We start from the raw sequence: 27771 nt of genomic DNA on the forward strand, positions 1-27771 counted from the left end.
CAACAGCTACTTTTCACAAATTACCAATTTTTACTTTTATGTTTTAAGGCTGCTTCAATGAACAAAAAAATTCTGTTTGCATTCACACTCATAAACTATTCAAAACAGTTGACGTTGCTTTTTTAAAGACCAAGCCGACCTTAATGAGAGTTATATAATGAGAGTTATTTTGTTGCCGAATCTAAAATGCTTTGTGAGAAAGAACAATTACAGTCAAAATTCAGAAGAAAGGAAGAATGAAATGAAGGTCAATATATTTGAGGTAATATTTGTATTAATTAACACTTCAGAACTCACTTAACTAACCGCAAACATTCAAGAATAATCATATCTGTAATGTAGTTACTTATATTATATATACACGTATATTTATAATATACAACTAATCCAATAGTTATTTCAAATATCAAACCAACAGTGGATTCCTTTATCGCGCTATTAAGGCTAAATCATTTGTTAAGTTAATTGTTATTAATTCCATTAATCTGATAAAGGAATCCGGCTGTTTGTTTAATATTTGAAATAGTTATTTATAGGAAAGTATAACAAACTTGTAAGTACAGTAACTAGTGTTTTACAAAACAAATATTGTTTAATTCGAATTCCAGAAATACAATTAATATATTTTAACCTTAACTAAATCCTCTTGAAAGATAACCTTACACTATAAAAATATCTCTATGACATTTCTATAGCGATGCCCTGGGCAAAATCCGTCCCGCAGCACACGTTAATCTTTTTCGAGAACATATTTGACGCATCACTGAATGATGGAAATATGCATGTTTTTAGCATGTATAGAATATACAAAATATTTGTGACTCACCTACCTATGATTTATGCACAGTTTGGCTATTTTGTTATATAAGCTAATTTTTTTTATTGAAAAATTAACATTTACCTATAAAATTATAAAGGAATGAAAGGCAGGGTCTACTCGCACAGCCATTGTCAACCAAATAAGCTGACATGTAAATGGACAGTTTTCTTACGAAGCAAAATAACACAGACAAATACTGAATATGCAAAAACACATGTAACTCACTAGGCTAGCAGACTCACAATGAAAAAGAACTCTGAAAATACAGGAATAAATAGATTATTCAGCAATTTGCTTATAATTGCACGCAGTGTCCGAGCTCACTCGAACCTCAATGACCCGCCATCTTGGATTTTGACCTTGATCCATGGCGGACGGTCTCTAGATAATATTAACTCTACAAATATAACCATAAAGATCACTCGCCAATTTTTTAAATAAAATTATTTAATATTTTAATATACAATTAGAAAGAAGTAAATGAGTAAAGAAATTAAGAAGAGCTTATACATGATATTAACAATTGTTCCTTATATGCTAAATAAACTTTATATTTCTTATATAACTAACACTAAAATCACATAATGAGATCACTATATTTCATTAGTGGTCTCATTACGTAGAATTGTGGTGTCAGAGTTCGAGTTTCTGGACAAACATCTCCGTGTTGTCCATAGACTCGAAAACGCTTAACCGAATGGGTTAACCGCTTAACCGCTTAACACGAACGGAGAAATTCTTTCCCGAATTGTCGATTCGTTCATTCCTAAATGTTTAGTAAGTAGTAGTATTTCAAGCCTAGAATCGATCTGTTTATTATAATTTTTTTGTCACAAAAAAGAAACTCTTTACGATTGCTATATTTTTAAAATTTTATGCAGAGGTTAAAATTTTTACATAGAATCAGAACATAATCTTTTCTTTTTTTTAAATTAATTTATCAAAAATCCGTTTATTTATTGCGTCAGCAAGTCAGAGAAATCCATCAGCAATTAAATAAAACAAAAAGAAAAAAAACCAGTTACAGTATCTAGGTCACACACGCTGTCTGGAAGTTCCACCCTCCCCGCCGCAGTCACATGACACGATGTTTACTTATAGTCGTACGTGGTTCCCGCGCTTTATATAAAGTTCCTGATTAGTTTATTCGGTAGAAGAACATTAATAATTTTATTTAAATTAAAATTTTGGATAATTTATGAAAATATTATATCAAAACCTCATTCGAGTTAACCAGTTTGATTTAACGTGTAAATCCCTACGCTAGACGATGGGAGAAAGAAAATGTTCGAGTTAACCAGATTCTACTGTATTCAGAAGGAAAAATATAACTTTTATAATAAATTATAAAAATTTTGGCTCGTGTTTTTATAGGAATGTAATATAATAAGACTTTTGTCTAGTAAACTGTTTATTTAGACTTACTAATACAAAAAATAACAACTATAATTGCTTAAAAAAACAAATTAATATTACATCTCTATTACTGTATTTTGTACTTTATTTTTTGTGCGATTTTTTATACGTGCAATGTGTTTTGTGCAATTATTTTTGTGCAGTATACCAATTTGATTGAAATTCATATACCGCACACAAAAAATCACACAAAACAAATCGCACAAATACAAAAAATAACAACTATAATTGCTTAAAAAAACAAATTAATATTACTTTATTACGTCGTATTGACTTTATTTTGTAATATATTTCAAATTATTTTATGTAATTTTACATATAAAATTGTTTTATGGTGCCATTGACTTCATGATTGCATTACACATTAAATTATTGATAACAGTAATACACAGTGTACACAATTTAGAGATATTAGAAATGAATGTATTTGTGTAATAAAATTATACGTAAGAAGCCTCGTGCTGTCGATAAGAAACTATAAACATTTTAATGACTTATTTATAAATTTAGTTAATTGTTATTTTTTAAGTTTTTTTATTTATTTTCGTAATTTTTCATAATACAGGTATAGCCATTTTTTAACATTTGCAAAATTACAGACCTTTCTTCAAAGAAGAGATTCTACCTTCTTGCCTTACTGAGAAATTGCTAATGTACTGTACTTTAAATTCACTGTTTATCGAAAATTTATGAAGCAGACACTATTAACTTTTCTGTCTAGACTTATAGTATGCTGTTTACATACCTTATTGTTTCAATCAATATTAAGAATATAAATAAAATAAAAAAATCTTCCCAACTGATTGGTATTTAACTACTTTCTGTGTGAAATGGAAAGTGAAAAAGGAAATCTTGTGACGTTTCGAAGAACTAAAACAAGCCACGCTAATTAATTTTGGGGTTTTTCACAAGTAAATTATAGAATACAATACTGCATTAAACGGTGTAAGGTTACATACCTTAATCACTTTTACGGTTATAATTTGTAGAAGTTTTTGCTCGAGCCCAGGAGGGGGCAAGTATGCATTTTTCCCCATATGTGGACCCCACGGTTATAGGTGTTTTGAATAAAGCAATGATTAGATGATTGCCTTATTCAATTTATAAATTTTATCACGGTACATTTCATATTATTCCGCATTCTCCTGTAAATTCAGATTTAATGTAACTATTAATATATATATTTCGTAGTCATTTTTGAAAAATCTCGAGTTTGGATATACCACAGATTCCGAGTAAACACTTAAAATATTTAGAACAGATTCAGTGAAAATGTGATCCATTTTTTAGAGGAATGCTAGCTGTTGTGTTCCTTCTAACAAGTCAGCAGGATGTTAAATATTTCACATATCCGCCAGCACAACGGTGGGCAACCCCCCGGCCCGCGAAAACTTTAATAGATTATTAAATTGGAAACCAATTCTTTGTAATTTTTCGAAAACGATAAGAGAAATAAATGTAGTAATTAACTTTTTTTTTATTATTTATTTCATATTTGCAGACTAAAAAATTACAGGTCACAAGAAGGCGTCAATTAACTACTACGACCCGCGGAAGAAACGTAAAATTTATTATGGCTCATGTTATAAAAAAGTTGCCCTTTCTTGCACTAGCGGATAGCAAGCGCTACGCTGAATAACGGGAAACGTGGCTTATATTTTTAAGTGCTACCTACCATCTAGTGATTAAGTTATATAGGTCAATGATTCTCAAAGATTAGCTTACCAACGTGTAGTGAATTGGAGCTTCTATAAATAAATAAATAAATAATAATAATAATTTATTTTATCTGTCTAGATTAGAATCTTAAATAAATCAATTCGGGTCGACCGATTATGAAAATACTGCGGCGGTTGGCAACATGGCGTTTGACCACCGTCCCAACGTAGGCGGCTAGCTCCTCTCTTTAGGTCACGTGCTTCTGTTCGCATGTTCACTTCATCGCGCGCTCCGATCACTGTTTTCTCGGTCGATGTAATTGTAACTTATCTATAGTTCTGTAAAATAAACTCGTGGCAACGCCTTCGTCTGCCCTGGAATCATTCATTCGACACGACGATCGACACTACTCGTAGATGTAATTTACTCCAAACCAGTGTTACCCTTTTTATTTACCCTTACACCAGTATTCCAGAGAACACTGGTCTAAGAACTGAACACACACTATTTTATTCATAGACAATTCCATGTTTATATTTTATTCATTACAATAAAGTTTATTGGTTTATTGATTTCTTGTTTTGTGAGAATATTACACACGGAATTTCTTACCAATCTTTGAATATATTGATGCTAATCATCCATGAAATAAAAAGTATGTGAATGGTGTTCATGGCCTCAGAAAGGTTGATGAACAATGATTTAGACTAAATAAAACAAATTTCTGTGAAAATGTAAGAAATGGAATCAAACTAACCCCAGTTAATGATATCAAATTTCTATATTATCTCTTATTATATTTGTCAGACGTAAATTATTAATAGGACTGTTAAACTGGTGTTAAGTATTAACACAAAATTGAGCAAAAGTTCTTAAAGAAAACAGACTTTCTTTAATTGAGCCTCCTGTACACATACTTTTGTTTACAACTGTGTTTCGGGCTATCACACCCCTCCTCAGCAGGGTTACAATGGCTATCATTTTTAACTACAAATAACAAATAAAATATCAGTAAATTTTAAAACACTAAAATTACTAAAATTAATTTATACAATGTAAAAGGCTTACGAAATACAAGAATCAGACAGTAATGGGCTTTTTGATGGATTTTTAAATCGATACATTATCCTATTATAAGAATTAAAATTATATTGAGAACTAAAATCATTCAAAATTGTATTTCTTGGATGAGTTGTATTTTGTAAGCCTTTTACATTGTATAAATTAATTTTAGTAATATTTGTTATTTGTAGTTAAAAATGATAGCCATTGTAACCCTGCTGAGGGGGGCGTGATAGCCCGAAACAGGAGGCTCAATAAAGAAAGTCTGTTTTCTTTAAGAACTTTTACTCAATTTTGTGTTAATACTTAACACTAGTTTAACAGTCCTATTAATAATTTATGTCCAAGTTGACAAATATAATAAGAATTGAAATAAGGACAAGGCAGCAATAATAATTATTCTAATGTGAATTTTGAAATAATTATTCTATATTCTATATTCTATATTCTATATTATCTCTTTTGGAACTAAACTAAAAATTATTTTTCATGATTGTTTATCCAAATATTTTAACTTATGTGTTTTCAATTATTGAAAATAATATTGTTAAGAAAGATAATCAAAATTATGACCAATACATTCAGGTAGCAAACTATTATCTAATATTTATTCTATTTTATGCCTTTTTTTTATTTGGTTGTAAAGATATCATAAGATAAATACAGTGATATCAATAAAATAATTAGTGAAAAATGATATGTTATTTAATTGCTAATTACATAAATTCTATCTTATGAAGAATGCTTTACTTTATCCATTCCATGTAATCTTTGAAGATGAGCAGTCAGCACATCAAGTTGGCGAGAGTCTAAAAAAAAGTACAAGTCAAAACTTTTAGAACTTTTACTATTAATATATTATTTATCTTTTCAAATTTATTATAATATGTACATTACTTATAATGAGAAAATTTACCATATTCTCGAACACTATCTTGATTATGCCATAATGAATTAGTTGAATTCCATATTTGATTTTCTGATTGACTGTTAAACAAAATGGAATTAAGAATTAGAATATTTATTATTAAAAACATCATTAAAAGTATTAGTAAATGTTTAATAATTATAATAATTGTAATAATGTCACAAACTTATTTTGATATATTACATAACAAAACTGGCAACTGATAAACAAGAATGCAAAAGTTCAACGTTACTATTGAACCTTTAGATTAATTAAGAATGATTATCTGGTTAGATCATTGTATCGGTGATATTGTATTTGCATATAAGAAAGTGAACTTAATATGTTTTAATGCTGAATTTGTAATGTGTGCAGGACAATAGTTAAAAAACAGAGCAACTTCATTCTATTATCATATTTTATTAACCAAATTAAAAAACAAAGTATTAAGGCCGATTCATCAAATCCAAGCATTAAGACTGATTCTCGCTACAATCAAATCTACAATGGTAAGCAACTGTGGCTGTACGCCATATTTTTGTACATATGAATTTTAGATTTAATTAGTTCAATTCATGAATTGTCTTTGCCTAGTCTTGTCTCTTAATAAAAAAGGATCAATTCAATTCAGTTCAACTCAGAACATTCAGTTTACAAGCTTTACAATGATGGCAAGTGGCAAGAAGGGAATTTAACTAATAGGAATATAGTACAGATAATTCATATTTGCAGGAAACCATCAGGAAAAACAGTTTAGTATTGATAACTATATGGTAACTTTTTTAACAATTGATATACCATACAAGGACAACGCCAGCCAATGGGTAAGGGGGGGCAAGATGATGTAAATTGATAGAGGATATGAATTGTATGTAGGTAAAATAGAAACGATTCATAAAGTTTTAATCATTTACTATGTACCGGAAAAGAAATATCTCAAATAAAACATTTTCTTTAACTTACAAGAAGCCTAAGAAGATTATTTTAATTAAAACTTAGCATTTAAATAACTTTTTCGAATTTCTAGGGGAGGGCAACTGCCCCTCTGCCCTTGATACCATATGCAACACATAGGCGACACCCTTGATACCATATGCAACTCAACACAAAATTAAATTGTGGAGTGATTTGAAAAAAATTCATTATTATTTATTTATTTAAAATTTTATTATTTTATGGTAACTAATGTTAGGCTAGAAAGCAAATAGCCTGGTTTATATATATTTTACTCAAGTAGTATAATCAACATCAGTGCTACTCAAACTGGTTTACAGACTAGAGCTGGTCTGCAAATAGTTTATTACTGGGTTACAATGAAATTTTACTTAAACTTTCATAATATAATGTACAGTACAAGAGCTCCCTACTTATGAACATTCAACTTACAAAGTTTCAGACTTACGAACAATTTGACCATACATCTAAACTTTAAATTTCACACTGATTGTGAAGTTCTCTTGATACTCATGAGGTGGTGTCAAAGTCAATCTTTGGCCAGTAATAAATAATAAATTTTTATTGAATAATTAATGTGGATTTATTTCTGTTTGTATCATTATTTTTCATATATGCATGAGTTCTGACATTCCATCTTTGCTCTTGAGGTGGCATTGAAGTTGATAACATTGGAGTAATGGTGTTCATTGCTATTATTTGCAATTTTTATAAACTTTTACAATTAGTGCTTCAAAAATGCATCTAAGACATAATAGTAAATCTAACAGTGGAGATAAATGCAAGAAGTGTGGGTCTATTACCGTGGAAACTAAACCTGACATTATAAAACTAAGTGTATTTGGTTAAAAAAAAAACTACTTTTGAAATACCTACTACTAAGCTGAAGTGAGTGGGTAAATGAACATAATGTATTCTATCAAGTACCCAAAGAATCAAATACTAACAATAAATGGTTATTCTGTGTACAAATGTACTTTCTAGGTTAGTTTTTGGCTTATGATAAAACCTCAGTAGTAGGGAAGTACCCTTACTATAACACTGTAAGTAAGGAAGCATCCTTATTATGTTAATATTACCATTTAAAATGTTTTACAAACATATTATTTTATAGTTTCTTGCTGGATATTGGTTTTATGTATAGTGCTTATTTATTTTATTACTTTTGTTTCTTTTATTATTTAAACAGTTAGTGCCAGGATTGGATAGTTGATCAAAATCATCCCAGGAAGTTACTCAAAAATGGCCACAAAACAATTAGAATCAGATTTTATTGTTGTATGTTTCTTACTAATTAAGACTAAAAATTAAAATAGAAAGAAAATGCATTTGAACTTCAGCCTTTGTTATACAGGGTGCATAGGAAAGTCCCTTTAACCGGAAAATTCTTGCGAACGGAGAGAGCTACAGCTATGCAAATGAGGTAACGGTATAGTAAAGTGACTACGCCCGACCTAATGCAAACAACAGCAGCGCCCCTAGTGGCAAAATTTGGATGATAGGCAGTGCAAATCGAAAATAAAAACAGATAGAACAAACTTTCCAATTAGAAAGTTTTAGAGCATCAATTAATTAGTATGAAACGACATGTGGTTCACATGGATAAAATAAATTGTCACCTGTATACCCAAAAGTCTGAAAGCGATGCATGCCATTTTGTGTGACGTTTGAAAGGAATAGCCATAGGTATGAAGAAATACACACAATTTATTGCATAAAATATGTGCTTATGTCACTACAGTTTGATAACATCACACAAAAAACAATGGAAAGGCAAACTGTCACACAGTGATAACAAGTTAATATCGAGTATGTTCGAAAACTTGTAATTATTAAAGGGACTTTCCTTTGCACCTATTTAATTTCATAAAATACTGACCACAAGAGATTGAAATGAAAGATATGATAAAATAGCATATTACAATCAAAGATAGTATTATCATATCGCACGCTGGCAAGAAAGGTGACACAACTCAAAAATGCAGTATTTGAGAAAAATCTACTTAAAGAATACTATAAAACTTATAGTATAAGCTACTTTTAAATTTCAGGTAAGTATTTATGGCAGTAAATTCTATTATATTCTGTAGTATAGTAATTATGGACCCTTAGCTCTGCTCTCATCATATGTGAGGTGTTATCAGTTAAATATACAGGGTGTTTTAAAACTATATGTCAGAAATGTAAAGGCAGGTAGAGGGGACCTAAATAAGCAGATTTCGTAAACGATTGTGAGTGCAGAAATGCAGTGAGGGCACTGTTGAGTTCGGTGGATAAAAGCGCTTTGCTGGCTTGAATCGTCATTCCCCAAACGGATTTTGAGCAACATGCATTGTTACACCAATATGGAGCTTGCTGACATGCATTTCATGTATAGGGCTGTGCAAGGAAATGGAGCAGCTGCTCATTTCAGCAGGATAGTCAGGAATCACCTGGAACACTGTCTACGGCCAGCATTGGATAGGACGGGTGGACCTGTTCCTTAGCCACCACACTCCCCAGATTTGATGTGCTTGGATTTCTTCTTTTGGGATCACATTAAGAGCTTGGTGTACAGTAGTCCCATAACATCTGAAGATCTGGTTGCCCGATTGTCTGTTGCTGCTGGAAATGTACGTGACATGCTTGACGTTTTTACTAATGTACGCCAATTCATGCGCTGCCACTGTGAATCTTGTACTGCTGTTGGTGGTCGCTCTTTTGAGCAGCTATTGTAAAATTCTTGATAAATAAATTGTTGCTTTCCTTTATCTTTACTTGTCTTTTCACTTACCTGTTGTTAATACTGCCTTACGTGCTAGCACTTCAATGCTACATTTCCGACCCACATTCATTTACGAAATCTGCTTATTTAGGTCCATTCTCCCTGCCTTTACATTTCTGATATATAGTTTTGAAACACCCTGTATATGAGACCTTTGAGTTATGTCACTTTTCTTGCTTTTCTAATAACTTTGTTAGTTTGCAAGATAGAGATGTGATACTTGTTGTGTATGTTGGGGCACTTCATATGTATTTTTTAATGACATAACCTCAAAACGGCCATTTTTTGAGTTGTGTCACCTTTCTTGCCGGCTTGTGATATAAGTAGTGTACAATATGTAATTACATGTACCATAATAAAACATTTTAGGTATATAATCAAAGTAGTCTAAATTTATATCTCAATTTAGCAAAAGCATTAGATATTTAAAAATAAATAAATAACTTTTCAACCTACAAATCACTATGAGAAATACTGGAAGCCAAAACAGAAAACTTGTTTTGTTGTCCAACTTTAATTGATCGTTTCTTGAAATCCCCAAATGTTGCATCTACTAAAAGCAAATTGTGAGGAATATTAACTACAGTACTTTATAATTATTATTAATTTTCATTCAAAATATTTTACCTGAATTCTGATTTTTCAAATGAGCTACAGTTTTCTGAATTTCAGAATTATTAGAATCAACCTAAAAAGAAATTTGCTTTTTTAAATCACAGTTCAAGAATTTAAAATACAGTATACATAAAGTTAATGATTACTACTAATTACTGAAAATCACTATCTTCAATACATATTAATACACAGAATAATCCAGAAAAACTACTCTAATTTTTTTCTTGCTTTAAAGGTATAATACTATAACTTATGGACACCTTGCATCCAGCTTCATTATATAGTCTCAATCTAATATTTAGATAAAATTCAGATTAAAAAGAGTTATAATTTTATGATTTTTAAAAAAAATTAAATATGTATATCTGTAATAACAACTTTTTTCATTTAGTTTATAAAATGAGTAGTGGTAAATATCAGAACTTGATAAGTTAATTCAATATATTTAATTATATGTAACAAAATGAACTACAATGTATTTACATTTATTTCTGACTAATTATAATAAATATTTAATTACTTAAATTGTTTACTGATTGTATATAGCAGTGTACTAATATAAACACTGGTTAAAGTTTACCTAGGGAACCCCAATGGCCGCGCTTCCGGTCGCCATTTTGTTTACTGTACTACGCACGCGTACTATGTTCAAAAACTTATGCAAATTAGTTAGTATTTAGAATTTATTGAAAAAATAATTATCACATTAGTAAATAATAAATGTTTCAAGATTATTTTACAAGTTTCACTAACTATAAAATAAAACAAATCTTTACTCACGTGTTTGACGCTCTGTCATACATTTCCTTTTCGTTTTTTCTCACTTTTGTTTGATTTATGATCCTTATCGCTGTTTTTTCTCTTTTTACTTGATATTTTTACACATTTTTTAGTTTCACCACACGAATGTGCCTTAGTTTTTTTAACCTTCTTACACTCGTCGTTTTGTGGAGCAGCTGGAACAGACTCTGGTTCTTTCCATTTCGGCTCAATTCCAGACCCGGGATAAATAAAGCTCAAATGTTTTATAAAAATTTGAAAACGTTCCCCTGCAGATTTCAATTGCCATTTGTGATATTTTTTATACATAAAAGAATACAGATAGGATTCTGACAATTCCTCCGTATAATGTACCGGAAGATGTTTCCTGTTTTTTAAAAATCCCCACAATCTTTCGATTTTCTGAGTGTTGGCTCCTGTTTTTGGATCCACGAAATTTTTCGAATGGTTTACAGTTAAATGATCTATATCCAAACCTTCTAAATCATTTATATTGTTGTAACCTTTCCACTCATCTGTTATCACTGTGCTACCTGAATTAACAAACTTTGAAATCACCCAATTCAGAGTATATTCATTTCTGTTGTTTACTTGGCATATAAAACAGGTATCATCTTCTCTACATATACCTCCTACAACCCACCTCGTCCCCTTCAATTTTCTACCTTTCTCATATTTTCTCTTTGCAATTACTGTTTCGTCTATTTCCACAACTTTATTTATCCCGCCAATCTTAAAAGTACATAGGTTATTAATAGAAACCATCATAACAAAACGTAAAAAGTTTGCCCAATCAACTGCTGTTTTTTTGGAGATTCCTGAAGCTCCAGCAGCAACAGTTAGCGAACACTCTAAACACAATAGGTGCCAGATAAATGACAAAATACTCTCCCATGACAAACGACCACATTTTCCTTTAAAGGTTCCTTGGAATGCTGAATAATTTGTCTTGCAAACATTACATCGCATCGATACAGAGTTTTTATCTGCTCTATACATTAATCTACGACGTTTTCCACATTTATTGCATACTTCTTCTACATGTTGCAAATTCAAGAATATTGCAAATTTCACATCACTCGGTATCTTCTTATCTATCGCCAAATCATCGAAACCAGAGTACATTAGTCGAAAGAATTGTCCAGTGGTACAATTCTTCCAAAAATTTTCCGAATTTATGTCTGCGGTAGCCATTATCTCACCAAAAAAGAAAAACTTCCGACAACAAATATGAATATGATAAAATTATTAAATTTGCAACACATTGCACAATTAAAACTAGAGGGAATAGAAACTTACCTATTTACTGTAAAAAATAACAAAAATTAACACTTTTTCTACAAAAATGTTTAACTGGTCAAAAAACCACTCGCAGCAGTCAAGCCGTCACAAAAAACAAAAAATTTGCATACGATAGCGTTATTTAAAAATTGCGCCATCTACACCGAATTTCTAACATCGCCTGCCGTCGAGATTACCGGAAGCGCGGCCATTGGGGTTCCCTAGGTATACTTTAACCTAAACACTTTATATAAGAAATGTTAGCTTAATTTTTTTCATAAATGTAGGAACAAAATATATTAACTCAAAACTTTATCAAAAACCTTTACCCAAAAATATTTCAACTGAAACATTTTCTAGATAAATATAGCAAATGGTATTTACTGAAGAAAAGTATTCCACTATGTTCACAAAGAATGAAATTCATAAGGTGGAACAGGCACACATCATATGTATAAAAACAGATTTTTACATTGGTTAATGTGAATGAAATTAGTTGGAGGATAGCTTTAGAATGAAATACTTATCTTTAAAAATGTTAATGTGTGCCAAAGTTTTTGACTTCAAATAATATTTAAATAAATAAAGTGAATATGTTGTAAATACAGTAAATGTAAAGAAGCTGATTGAAAAAAAGAATGACTAGATGATAAGCCAAAAGCATGAGTGAAAAAGACAAGGTCAACTGGAATGATATGATACATTAGGTGCCACGTGATATCTCCCAATGTGTAACTTTGGGCCCTATGTCACCCGTAAAAAAATAAAATTTATGCAAATAATATAAATTTATTAAATTTTACTGTTAAGTAAGTTACAATTATCCCTCCTCTAGTTTATTAACTAAAATTGAAATATTTTGTTTAAGCACATTCTATTATGTTAATTAGTTTATTGTATTATTTTTACTGGTTTTTAAACTAGTAAAATCACATGTTTGAATAACTCATAAAAGCAGTCAAATCTTAAACTTTACTTGAGCATGGGATAGCAGCCTTAAATGCAAATAAAAAAATGGGAATTTTCAAAAAAGGAAATTTTATTGAAATATATTAGATCAAAACAAACCATGTAAAAAGAAAATTGAATTTTTATAGATATGTAGTGCTACGCAACTATGTATTATTGTTATTATTATTATTATTAATTATTTTCTCGGTTTCCTTTTTGTATGTATCGGGTTTTCTTGGTTTGTACCGTGTCGCGTGGAATTTTCTTATGATGTCACCTTAGGATACGTGAGAAGCTTTCTGATTGGTCCAGAGTGGGACAATAAGTGAAGCGGACTTCCGGAGAGCGGGAAATATAAATTGAGGGACTCTCACGATTGAGGACACTTTTTGGCTGCTTTTGGATTCGTCGAGGAAGGTTGCCGAGGAAGGGTCAGCAAGGACGTCGGAGTTAGACCGGGAGAACAGGAGTCTAGAAAGGGCGACCACTTTCAGTCGGGAAGCACAATCCGTTTCCATCGTAGTGTAATTGAGAAGTATCAACGAGGGACGTACTTCTGGTGACGTAAATTACGTTCAGGTATCGGAAAGAACTATTAGTTTTGTGAATTAACGTAAAGAAAAGGAACGCTTGGAACTCGAGATCGTGTTGCATTTACTTAACATAATACCGTGATTCGTCGAAGGCTAATATATGCAATTATTGTATAGAAGGAAAATGTGTATGTATATATGTATATAGAGTATTGTAAATTTCGTTAGTTTTAAGTCGTGTATCGTGTAAACTTGAGGGTTAGGAAGCATCTCGCGGTTATTGTACTGTTAGAATAAATTACTGTTGTTTCGCCAAATTCGTGCACGTGTAATTGGTCATTACTTGAGTCCTTAACATACATCCTTATTACATCCGTGGACTTAGATCCATCGGATAATCAACATTGGCGTCCGCGACAGGATATTGATCGGGTTGTTTGTTGTAAAAGGACCGACCAAACGTGCATCTTGTATTAACCCCTCATCCTACTGCCGCTTATATCTGTAATTATAGCCATTGGAATTGTAAATTATATTATTGTAAAACCAAAAGGTTTCGGTAAACTATGGATGAACAAATTACCAGCGGATCTTCAGGGGCAGGGGAATTGGGCAATGTGCCTATTGTAACGGGATTTATGGGCATGATCCCATGTTTTTCGAACCTGCCCGGAGATATTTTAGATGTGAGTAGGTTTTTCCAAACCGTCGAGAACGTCGCGTCGTTGGCAAGCTGGGATGAGACTGTGAAGGTCACCGTAGTTCAAGCCCGCCTAAAAGGTGAGCCCTTGTCTTTATTTTTCGATTTAAGGGACCAGGGCGTCATGAGCTATGATGAAATAAGGAGGGCTCTTATAAAGTGCTTTGGTCGTAAAGAAAAAGAACAGGACCCGTTTGATCAGGTATTAAAGATCTCCCAGAGAAGAGGGGAGAGGGTTTGCGAATACGGGATTAGGATTAAGTCGTTGTTTTCACGAGCGGTGACGCGCAATTCTAATTTAGCGACGCTTCGCGACAATGCTGTTAAGGAATGCTTTATAAAAGGACTACTAGCGGAGATTAGGAGGCAGGTGATGCAGAGGCGGCCGGACACCTTGGATGAGGCGATAGTAAAGGCCGAAGAAGAAGAGGAAATCGAATCGGCCTGCAACAAACGAGGTGGGATAAGTGAGGTATGCGCAAATGTTGAGCATGAAAGGGGGTTGGAGAGAAGGGAAGTACAATTGGGTAAGCGTGTAGAGGAGTTGGAGACTCAAATAAGGAGTTTGACCGAGTCCATGGCATCTTTACTCGAGCACATGAAGGGGAACAATAACCGCGAGAGGTGGGGAAAAGAGCGCCGTTGTTACACGTGTGGTGAAATAGGCCATATTTCGAGAAAATGCAACAAGAGAAGAGGTTTAAACTAGTCAGAGGTCATTTGAAAGGTCAGGCGAATGACCGGTTAGTTAAATTAGAACTGACCAGAAAGATCCACTTGTCAGACCGGGGGTTACCGATTGTAAGAGGTGTAATCCTAGGACGTGAAATTGCTGGTCTAGTAGATACAGGTGCAGAAAGGACCGTAATTAAGAATGAATTGACTGAATATATCAGGCGTGAAAATAGGAATTGGGTGGTCCCAAACAATTCATGTATTAGTGGGATGTCGGGAGCACTCATAAACAGTGATGAGGCCGTAGCAATCGAGTGCTGTTTCCACGATGGGAAAAAGGTATGCACGACAACACCAAGTGTTGGGTTTCCTGAAAGGGCAGGTTACGAGATGATCATCGGGATGGACATTATTTGCCAGCACCCTGGGCTGTTGGTGGGGATCGAATCAGTGGTTAAGGCAGATAAGCAAGGTCGTGAAGGGAGATTTTGTATTAATATAAATAGTGAGGTAGGGGTGGCAGAGGTAGAAAGAGAGGTGTGGAGATTGGATCACCTAGATGAACCGGTTAAGAGGAAAATAATAAATATTTTGAGAAAGTATCCGGACGCTATTGCTAGCGAAATTGCCGAGTTATCTGGCACTAGCAGACATATGCACTCTGTTAGCCTGACGTCGGAACGTCCGGTCAACGTTAGACAGTACCGAATTCCGTACAGTTACTTACCTGGCCTTAAGAAGCAAGTTAGTGAGCTGATAAAAGCAGGTATATGTGAGGAGAGCTCATCGGAGTGGAACTCTCCTATACATGTTGTTCCTAAAAGCTCTGGTGAGATTCGTATCACTTTGGACCTGCGAAAAATTAATGATATAACAGAACCCCAAATATTCCCGATGGCTCGAATAGACGACATCTTATCCCAACTTAATGGGAACAGATATTTCTCGGTATTGGACTTAAAAGCAGGGTATTTCCAGATTCCTCTAGATCCCAAGGTAAGACACATATTTGCGTTCTCCACACCATGGGGAAAATACCAACTTTGTAGGATGCCTCAGGGTGGGAAGAATAGTGGGAGGTTTTTTCCAATACATTATGACGAAGATCTTAGCAAAATTTGTCGGAAATAGCTGCTTTGTGTTTCAAGATGATATTGTATTATTTTCACAAAGTTTGGAGGATCATCTTGAGCTTGTCGATCGAGTAATTAGTACATTAAGGGATGAGGGCCTAAAATTAAATCCGAGTAAATGCCAAATATTAGCAAAGGAGGTGAGATATTTAGGACATATTATTAATAGCGAGGGTGTGCGACCTGATCCCAACAATGTTGAGTCGATCAAGAAAGTGGAAACACCTCGTAGTGTAAAAGAGGTCCGCAGTTTTCTCGGTGTGGTTGGATTTTTTCGGAATTTTATCCCGTCGTTTTCCGATATCGCTGCTCCATTAACAGAACTCACCAAGAAAGGGAAGAGATTTTTATGGAGCCCAGAATGTCAGAGAGGTTTTGAAAAGTTAAAAGAGGCAATAGCAAGCCCACCAATTCTAGCTCACCCGGATTTTGATAGACCATTCTATTTGCACACTGACGCATCTGACAACGCGGCAGCTGCGGTGCTCGAACAACGGCACGAAAAGGGACTGGCTCCGATAGGCTATTTTAGTAGGAGATTTCAAGGGGCAGAAATCAATTATTCCACAATTGAGAAAGAATGTCTAGCAATTGTTTTAGCCTTAAGACACTTCAAATTTTTAATTCTAGGCCAAAAAACGATAATACTCTCTGACCATAAACCCCTTGTGTTCCTTAGCAACATTCAAAATGGGAGCAAGCGTCTGACTCGTTGGATAATGGAGATTATGGACTACCATATAGAAGTCCAACATGTGAAAGGCGTTGACAATAAAGTAGCGGACTTCCTTTCGAGGAACGTTAACGGGGTTCATCACTTCGATGTTGAATCTACAAGGGCTGTAATCCCTAATAGATACGAGATTGGTTTATCACAGGATCGCGATGAAACTTTTGGCCCCATAAAAAGGGATTTACTGAGAAGCCCCGGGAATAGAAATATTGGGAGCTATATGCACCAGTATGTAGTAATAAGCGAATGCCTGTATAGAAGAAGCCTCTTGAAGTCCCGTGACAAGTATGTTAGCCAATTATGCGTAGGGGAGGATCTTGCTAGGGAAGTGATTAAGGCTGTTCACGAAAACAATCTGTCGGGGCATTGGGGCGTGCGAAAAACTATAATTAACATTGAGAAACACTATTATATTCGGAATTTGAGGGAGAAGGTCGAAGGTGTCATTAAGACGTGTGAAAGGTGCCAGAGGCATAATGTACACAAAGGAAAGGCTCCTTTCCAAGAAAACGAGACGGCTGAGGCACCTTTCCAAAAGATTGCTGTGGATATAGTAGGACCTATCCGCACATCGAGCAGCGGTAACCGATTCATCCTTGTAATAGTAGATATTTTCACTCGTTTCGTCGAAGCACACCCTTTGAAGGACCAAACTGCATGGTCTGTGAGTAATACAATATTTAATGAAATCGTTTGTAGGTACGGTGCCCCTGAAGTAATTATTTCCGATAGAGGTACCAACTTTCTATCATCTTTATTCTCGGACTGTTGCAAGTGGTTAGGAATTAGGAGGAACATTACTACCGCTTATCGACCTTGTGCGAATGGCACGTGCGAACGGGTGAACAGATCGTTAGTCGAAATGATAACTAAATCCTCTGACGATGGGAGAGTCGAATGGGATGAAATGATACCTTCTGCATGTTTTGCCTATAACAATTCGCACCACACTGCCATAAATGAGTCACCTGCCTTCCTCTTGTATGGTGTTGATCCCCGTACCCCTAATATCGAATACCTGCCTGATGATATGTCTACCGATGAGCGTAGGGCATTCCTGGTCACGAAACTCCGTGCATTACGGGAAAATGCGAGTATCCATGCGCGAAATTACAACAAGAAAGGAAGGGATTATCGAAGCAAAGGGAGAACATTAGTAAGTTTTTCGGAAGGGCAGAGGGTTTGGGTGAGAAAGAAAGGTGTTAAAGGGAATAAGTTTTCTTATAATTATAAAGGACCCTTTCGGATCACCAAGGTGATAAACCCAACTACGTATCGTGTGGAGGGTTGCAATATGAAGGATCAGGAGACTGTCCATGTCGATCGCCTAAAACCTTGCTATGGCTATCCGATTTGTAATAAGAAAAAAAAGAGGGAGGATAGAGGAATTGTACTGGAGGATGATGATGAAGTCCTGGATGATCGGTTGGTGAGGAGACGTGGGGTGGTCACTAACACGCAAGGTGTTGACACAAGTGGTGTGCAGAAGTGCACTGACCTTGAGGTGCGTAAGAAACCTTATAACCTACGTGAACGCAAAATTGATTTCCGTAGTTTGCACTACGGGAAGTGAGTCGCTTGGGGGGGAGATATGTAGTGCTACGCAACTATGTATTATTGTTATTATTATTATTATTAATTATTTTCTCGGTTTCCTTTTTGTATGTATCGGGTTTTCTTGGTTTGTACCGTGTCGCGTGGAATTTTCTTATGATGTCACCTTAGGATACGTGAGAAGCTTTCTGATTGGTCCAGAGTGGGACAATAAGTGAAGCGGACTTCCGGAGAGCGGGAAATATAAATTGAGGGACTCTCACGATTGAGGACACTTTTTGGCTGCTTTTGGATTCGTCGAGGAAGGTTGCCGAGGAAGGGTCAGCAAGGACGTCGGAGTTAGACCGGGAGAACAGGAGTCTAGAAAGGGCGACCACTTTCAGTCGGGAAGCACAATCCGTTTCCATCGTAGTGTAATTGAGAAGTATCAACGAGGGACGTACTTCTGGTGACGTAAATTACGTTCAGGTATCGGAAAGAACTATTAGTTTTGTGAATTAACGTAAAGAAAAGGAACGCTTGGAACTCGAGATCGTGTTGCATTTACTTAACATAATACCGTGATTCGTCGAAGGCTAATATATGCAATTATTGTATAGAAGGAAAATGTGTATGTATATATGTATATAGAGTATTGTAAATTTCGTTAGTTTTAAGTCGTGTATCGTGTAAACTTGAGGGTTAGGAAGCATCTCGCGGTTATTGTACTGTTAGAATAAATTACTGTTGTTTCGCCAAATTCGTGCACGTGTAATTGGTCATTACTTGAGTCCTTAACATACATCCTTATTACATCCGTGGACTTAATCCATCGATAATCAAATAGATAGTATTGAATCAAAATCATGTAAAATAAATCCATGTAAAAACAGAATTGAGTGTATTAATTTAGTGTTCAGTTCAATTTAACTACAAATACAGTAGAGCATTGTTTATCCGAAAACTGGTCAACCAAAATGTCGGTTAACCGAAAGCTTTCCAGTCGGACTGTGTCGTGCTGAATTTGAACATTTTTGATACTTAGATTAACTTCTAAAGTATAATTTTTTGTTTTTATATTTTTCGATTATATTTATTTTGTTTGTACAAAATAAAGAAATAATTTTTAACGATACGATAGCCTCGATTATTATTATAAAAATTTTCGTTAGGCTTAAAATCAACTAAAATTCAACACGAAGCAACGTGCAACAGAGAAAAATTTCAACATCGGATAGATTAATATATTTTTTCGTACATAATCGGTTATCCAAAAAAATCAGTTATCCGAACAACCCCAGTCCCCAATTGATTCGGATAAATGATGCCCTACTGTATTTAATAAAATAAACAAAAGTAAATGAAAACTTATACTCACAGAATTTGGCATTATATTTGAGTTTTGTAAAGAGATTCTGGAAATATTCTCTATAAGTTCACTTGTATTAGAAGAATCCAATGGAGCTGGTAAACATACTAAATTTTTATAATTGATCATATTTTTAAAAATATCACTCTCTTTTTCTTCTTCTGATACAGTATGATTTTTAAAACTGCAGCCCTAGTAAACAAATATTTTATTTACTTTATTCATTTACTTGAATAAATTCAAAATTTAAACAGTACAAAATAAAATTCATCTTACAGTTAAACATGAAATGGGATCAAATAAATTAAATTTCCATGATCTTTGACCACAACATTTAAAAACTCCAACATTTTTATCATCTTCAGAATAGCAGCAAGACTGAACATGATATCTGCACAGTTCAAAATCACAACAAGCAAATAATTTTCCACACACACAACAATGTAGAACATTAGTCATACCCCAGATCTTCCAAAATACCTGTCTCCATGATTTATATTCTTCATACAAAGTCTCTACATATTTTGTTTTAACCCATGCTTGATCCCTTCAAAAAAAAAAAAAATAATAATAATATTTATGAAAACTTTTTATTTTGTGATAAAAATAATAGATTAACTTCAAAAATTCTATTAAAAATTAGCTTGGTATGTTTTCATTATTGACTAAACTGTACTCTGCTATAAAATTTTAGACGATCACCATTTTTAGTGTTCCAGAACCAAGAATCAGACAGCCAGACCTTTCCTTATAGGCTACATAGCTGTCCTTTCTAAAAGAAGTTCCTTAAAAGATACACAGGAAACCAATTAAAATCAAATAAATTTAAAATCGGAATGGTAGATCTTACGACATCTTGTGATAATTCATCTGTATCTATTCGGGATTTCGACTCCTTTTATCTGCGAAGAATTAGCGCTGACAAATGCAGATTACGTTCGGAATGTGTATCTTTTAAGGAACTTCTTTTAGAAAGGACAGCTATGCTAGCCTATAAGAAGGTCTGGCTGTCTGATTCTTGGTTCTGGAACCACTAAACAATGGTTGATCGTCTAAAAAAAAAAAAAATAATAATAATATTTATGAAAACTTTTTATTTTGTGATAAAAATAATAGATTAACTTCAAAAATTCTATTAAAAATTAGCTTGGTATGTTTTCATTATTGACTAAACTGTACTCTGCTATAAAATTTTAATGATGAAATTTTGAATACATATAATAAACTAGATGAGCCCCACATTGCTCAGGCAAAAAATAATAACAAACATTAAGAATATTAGATTCTTTCATGCTTCTAACCCTTCTATTATCTTATATTATAGTATTTGATTTAAATAACTAAGAATGTTATCTTACATAAGGGTTTAAAACCAATTGCCACACATTTTAAAAATTCTTAAAATTTTGTACAGTAGAGGAATAAAGAATTTTGAAAATGTGTTAGGTAAGGGTTTATCATACCAAGTGAACAATCTAAGATAACCTTAGTGGTTACATAAATCAAATACAGTCATACCCGAACTTACGCGATAGGTGGGATCGAGCGATAACCGCGTAAGTCGAATTCGTGTAAGTCGGGGTATAACTTCGCATATAAATACATACAAATTATTTTTAATTGGGGCTGGAGACTAAAGAAAACAAATTTAGAAAAAAAATGTTTAATAAAATCTTAGATAACATTGTTTCCATCTCAGCGATAATACTGTGACGTTTACGAATGATGCTTGAATTTAAAGATTGAGCATATTTCACAGCTTCGAGAATTTTTTCTTTACCTTTTATAATTTTCTGACCATCGATTCCGGTAGATCAAACTTCTTTGCCAATTCACAAATTTTCATTTTTGTATCGAAGTCTTTACTAATGTTAACTTTACATTCCAAAGATAAAGTTTTTCTTTTCTTGTTTGATGCAGAAGAATCAGTTCTACTTCGTTTGGATGACATAGTAGAGTCTCTCAAGTCTTCGTAGATATAACAAACACAGAAATAAATAACATAGAATAAATTGTAGCTATGCTTCAATTCCGCGTGACATATCTGAACATGTAAGCTGAACAATAGTGTGGGGGAAGTGAGTAATCAATAGTTGCGTGGCGCTCAAACAAAAGACGAATCATCGAGATTTGAAAATTGCGTAACTCCGGGTTCGCATAAGTTGAGGTATTACTGTGCTATAGTATAATAAATATTAAAATGAAAACCATATAAAAAGTTTGGTTATTTTAGCCTACTATTCTCACGTTTATCACGATACTCGAACAGCACGAAATGATACAATTTCATTGGTCAATTAGACACCAATTGAAAATGTGTTATCTTAAATTTTTTCAGATATTATAATTTTCTCTCTACCTCTAAGAATGTTACCTCTAAGAAACGGTTCCATTCACAACCGAATATCAAATGGTCATCTGACAACGATTCAAATTTCGTGAAAAATGGTTAGAATATTTAAATTTGGCACCCTCAAAAACCACTTAAATCATATTTTGTGCAGGCCGGTAACCTCATATTTTGGATTTTCCAATTCCAATGCCATCATACCGCTGGTCCGATAGAAAGAAGGGGTTGCAAAAAAGAGTTAGAGTTAATTCGACCAAAAGTAGTCGTTGACCTCCTCCCAGAGAGGATGGTCAACTGCTACTAACTATTAACATTTGAAAAGCAATCTGTGTTAGACAGGTTGTGATGGCTCCGCATGCAGGCCTAGGAGCGCTATTTCCCCTTTGAAAAAGTGAGAAAAGTGAGTTGAAATACAGAAAAAAGTGAATAAAAAGTGAGGCAATAGTGACAAAACAAAGTGAAAACACAGAAGGAAAACTCAGCAAAATAGCGGTAAAAATTGTTATTTTCTTTTTATTCTGTTATGGTTAAACACATTTTAAAAATTTCTGTATATACTGTAATATAGTAGCCACTCGTTATATCGCGTTTTTTTGGTCCCCCAAATTTTAAAAGCATTTGAGTCAATTAATTTTAATTACCAATTGCCACTGAATTTCTATTTGCAACGAAATACGAGAAAGAGCTAAATATGCAGAACAGGTGGTTAGATCGATTGTCATTTGTTTCCTTTTGATATAAAACTTGTTTATTTATTAGTTTTAAGTACAGTCTCCTCATTTACAAGTTTCTGTGAATTCGAAATTTCATACCTTTATGTGAATTAACGGTATTGCGTCAATTCACATAAAGGTGTGAAATTTCGAATTCACCACATAATGTGTAAGGAAAAGATCTCTCTAATTCTGAACGAAAACTTTAAAATTTTTATACAGTAGTAACTTTATTTTGCTTTTTAGAGAATTTTTACTCTAATTTTATAAGTTTTGATGTTCTATTATATATTCAATATTTATTTTTTTAAATTTTCAATTACAGCATTTATAATTTTTATTGAAAAATATAAACTACACGAATTTCTAATAAGCGATTTATATAGTACTGTATAATAAAATCGCAATTGATGTTTTGTTTTTATATCGACAGTATTTGTCTTTCAATGTCATTGTTAAAGAAACAATAATGCTAAATGGGCGTTCATGGTTTCGATGTTTACGTAAACGTCAATTAATTCGATATAACCTACGAATAAAATTCAGGATTGAAAAACTAAGCTTATTTTATATCAGAAACACTTGCTGATGAAAGAATAGCGATTCCATAGCATGTATAATCTGTTCAGTAAAAGCCCAGAATTTTTATTACTCGGTTATATCGCGTTTTTTTTCTGTCTCCCGATAACCAGTGGCTTCTGTATTTCAAGTAAACCATGAATACTTGAAAAGTCTTTGGCTTCTGTAAATAATCAGTCATGAAAGATGATGTTCTTTTATTAAGATTATTCTGCATGTTATCAGCTTCCTTCTTTTTCGCTTCCTCTTGCTTTTGAACACTTAACACTAATAAGCATCACACGTGCTGCTTGTACTTCATTCATGTTCTTGCTGTTAATAGCCTTCTCCAGTTTTTTTTTTTGTTTGCTGCTTCTAACTTGGACTGTCGCATGTATTTCATTTTCTTCTACATTTTTCTGGTTTAAACTCAGTTGCAGTTCCATAATCTTCATGTTACGAACAACTTTCTTTTGTTGTTCTTCAAAACATTTCTGTGCTCTTTTTTCCGTTTCTCTTATTCTTTTAACTTCTTTTCATTTTCCAATCGTTCTTGATAATTTCTATGCACCGAGGAAGCTAACTTCAGTCGTCCTTTGTAATAGGTACAAGATATGGGCTTTGGTCATACATACATGTTCAGTCCCTCTTTAACAATCAAAAGCGAATTAAGCATTCTTTCCAACACTGATGCTCTATCAGGAGAAAGTGCCCGGCATAAAATTGATCCTCTCTTTCATGGGAACGGGATTTTCGATGCTGATTTCACTAATTTGGCTATTCTCGGATATTTATCATTATCAGAAACTGTTTATTTTTTAATGCTTCGAGATATGTAAATATTGATTTCAAAATAAAATAATAAATCTGAAATAAATATACAGTACTCCAAATAATATAAGTAAAATAATATTTTATTAATGATTTCATAAATAAAAAGGAACTTTTTCCTGCAGATGAATAAAAACCAACATCGTTGCAAAGTTGTTAACCTTTGGGAAGCGTGTGAAAATCTTTCTCACAAGCAATTACGTGTTGTACTTTTTACAACACTTCGAATATTTTAATTTATTTGGTAAATTTTATATGTAAATATGAGTTTACATTTTCGTTTACTTTTTTAATCTCTCAATTAATGCACAATTATAATCTGCATAAGAGAAGATTAAAAAATGGATATTTCACAAGCAAAGTAATCACACATTTTATGAAAATAACACTTACTATATGGAATAATTATACTTGTAGTCAATTTAAACATACATTTATGGGAAGATGTAGATGTGATTTAACGTTAACAATATGCTATGAAATCATTAAAGTAATTTTATTAAACTCAAGTTTATGAAATTATTTAAAGATAAATCAAGTAAAAAAATATTTTTGTAAACGACAACTCCATAACCCGATTGTTAATTAAAACCAAATAATCTGCCAAATTATTGGGCTATAACCAGGATAACTAAATGGTCAGAAACGAAATCTTTTTTAGTGGTAGAAGGTTACGCTACTATCTCGTGTTAATTTTAATAATTATATATTTTGAATTTAAAAGCGGCAGCAGTGTTGTCAGCTTGAGAGATTAATCCCTCTGCGTAATGTGTTTTCCCCTGCAAAAGGACTTTAGTGATTTTCTTAGAAAACAGCCAAAACCGCAGGGATGCTTAGAATACTTATTTTTAAACTCTGTAGAAGGAAATGCAATTCGGATAAGGTAGATTTTGGCGAATAATGAAAATATGGCATGAGTACATAACTTTACTCAACACTGGCTTCTGAATTTGTAATGAGAGGGATTTTTTAAGTGCATAAAAGATTTTTTTAAATACGTTAAATAAATTTTTGTTTCCTATAACCTAACGACACTGAGCGGGCAGTTGCAATTTTGAGTCTGCTCAGGGCCGCGTATTTTCTTCTAAAAAATTCTATTCCGATAGTCCGATAATTCGGCAATTCGTTTGGCTTTAAAATTATTTTTGGTTTGTCCCACATCTTAATTAAGCACGTGAAAAGGGGTTGCAAAAAAGAGTTAGAGTTAATTCGACCAAAAGTAGTCGTTGACCTCCTCCCAGAAGAGAGGATGGTCAACTGCTACTAACTATTAACATTTGAAAAGCAATCTGTGTTAGACAGGTTGTGATGGCTCCGCATGTAATTGAGTTGCTAACCTTAATGTCCAAAAGACTTTGTATGACTTGCTTAAATAAAAAAAATCTTGTAAAACTGTGAGAATAATTTCTTTTATGTTATACTTATGCAAAAGCACCTTATCTCACTGAGAATTATTTATTAACCATAATGAATGTTTTCAACTTTTAACCAACATTTTTTAAATCTATTTTATTATTTTAAATTGTAGATATATTACTGTAATTTATTCTTTGAATTCAAATAGCTCAATATTCCAAAGAATTTTGTATTTTAAATGTGTTCTAAACTGTTCTATACAAAAAAAAAAGAACAATTATCAATATTCCATAATTTTTAAAAACCCAAAGATGGCTTTTTTTTTACTCTTTCTGTGGGCACTAAGAGAGTCTCTTTTAGCAAGCCCATTATGGGTTTGGCCAGGTCCACAATGGGATGGCTGGGTGGTGAGGGACAGGGCCAGACTTATCCAGTCAGACCACCCCCCGAAAAATTCCTGGGAATTTATCGACCCATCTGGATTTTAACCCTGGTCCCCTAGAGCGGTAGGCTGCCACTTTTGACCACTCAGTCATTCGGCTGTTCCGAAGATGGCCTGTAGAATAGGTTAAAAATGCTCATTATGGTTAATAAATAATTCTCAGTGAGATAAGGTGTTTTTGCATAGGTTAAGAAGCATCTATCTGGGTATTAATTATTTTATGTTATAATAAAGTGTTTATATTTTTGCAACAGATTGTATAAATCAGGTGTGGCCAACCCATGGCTCGCTGGCCGCATGCGGCTTGTCACATTAAATTGTGTGGCCCGCTAAGCGATATTATATATTTATTAAAACTTTTGTTTCCCATTATGTGTATACCAAAACAATTAAATAAATGAAAATTTGCATGTGTCATTGTTATAATGTGCAAGTGCGAGTACAAACTCTTAGTATAACAATAAAATCTTATTCATTTTGTATTTGTTTTACTTTTTTAAAAGCATGTTTGCCTAAATTGTGGCCCACCGTAATGTTATGCATGATCAAAGTGGCCCACAAAACAATTTTGGTTGGCCAGGCCTGGTATAAATTATGTGGGAAGTATGTTCTCGTAAATATCAAGTTTATAGAAAAATTGTTGGACTGCAATTTGAAAAAATTGTTAACCTATAAATTTTGACTGTTATCCATCTGTATGTCTGTTGTCTGTCCTTCCTCAATCTCGAGAAAGAAATTAGATACATGAAAGATGGACCAGGTGTAGAAAGCTCAGGAGTAGAAGGCCGAGATTAACTACATAGGAACTTCAGGTTTGTTACATTGAATTGAAGTAATAAGACAAGGATGTCACATTACTTCGATTCAAAACTTTCCCTTGAACAAAGTTAAATCGATGGACCGGCATGACTCTATTGCAAACAGGAAAAGTATGATGAATAGGGGCAAGATTACCACTAAAAAATTGAGAACATTATGACAAAAAGTCGCAGCCCATTGTGATGATGTCACAATAAATAATTGCTCATTAGAATTAGTTTGGTTTATTTCGTTACTGCAACACAACATGAGTGATCTGCTGGGGATGCATCCTATGAAATCTTTTATGGGAAGCTGGACCCTATTTAGGGGAAGAAAACCCAGAAAACTCCACATGGCCAGCCTGTTGGCCATGCCTGAACCCACGACTAACTACCAGAGTTCAGTGGTTTTATGCACTAGGCTACTGAGGGCACTTATTAGAATTAAGAAAGTACCGTTCAGAAATGGAAAAATTAAATACTTAAATTTTTCACAGGTTAACACTTTCAATTGCATGCAGGCAAGTGCTGTGTGCTACCTGTCATATAATTATATAGCGCGTCTATTTTGCACTATATCATTGTCGCAGTAATTAAATGAATATAATATATATATTTTCAAGTTATATTGTTTATTTTATAAGAATTATATTTGTTAGAAGTATTTGAGTGGAACTACCAAGTTTCGTAGCAATTAGTTGAATGGCCTAGATGGGTATTGCGAACAAACAAACAAAACATCCTCATTTATTTATATATATAGATATAAAATGTACAGTACGTATGTAAATAAAATTATCTTAAACTCTCTCTATCCTGTGAGCACTAGAAAATCT

At 33.3% G+C, this 27771-nt stretch overlaps 1 protein-coding gene across 1 annotated transcript in view; it reads right to left on the minus strand.

The window, feature by feature from the left end:
* Positions 1 to 5563: 5563 nt before the first annotated feature.
* Positions 5564 to 27771, minus strand: part of LOC136982876 (SANT and BTB domain regulator of class switch recombination) — a 71128-nt gene continuing 48920 nt past the window's right edge. Inside the window, exons 10-15 of the mRNA XM_067279426.1 lie at positions 20162 to 20432; positions 19895 to 20077; positions 10210 to 10270; positions 10039 to 10135; positions 5874 to 5944; positions 5564 to 5766 (exon numbers count right to left, since the gene is read on the minus strand). Of these exons, the coding sequence (XP_067135527.1) occupies positions 5690 to 5766; positions 5874 to 5944; positions 10039 to 10135; positions 10210 to 10270; positions 19895 to 20077; positions 20162 to 20432 (760 nt within the window). The 3' untranslated portion in view covers positions 5564 to 5689. The remainder of the gene's footprint in view (positions 5767 to 5873; positions 5945 to 10038; positions 10136 to 10209; positions 10271 to 19894; positions 20078 to 20161; positions 20433 to 27771) is intronic.

Source organism: Centruroides vittatus, unplaced genomic scaffold (assembly GCF_030686945.1).
Source record: "Centruroides vittatus isolate TY-2023 unplaced genomic scaffold, ASM3068694v2 contig_874, whole genome shotgun sequence".
NCBI classification, from domain to species: domain Eukaryota; kingdom Metazoa; phylum Arthropoda; class Arachnida; order Scorpiones; family Buthidae; genus Centruroides; species Centruroides vittatus.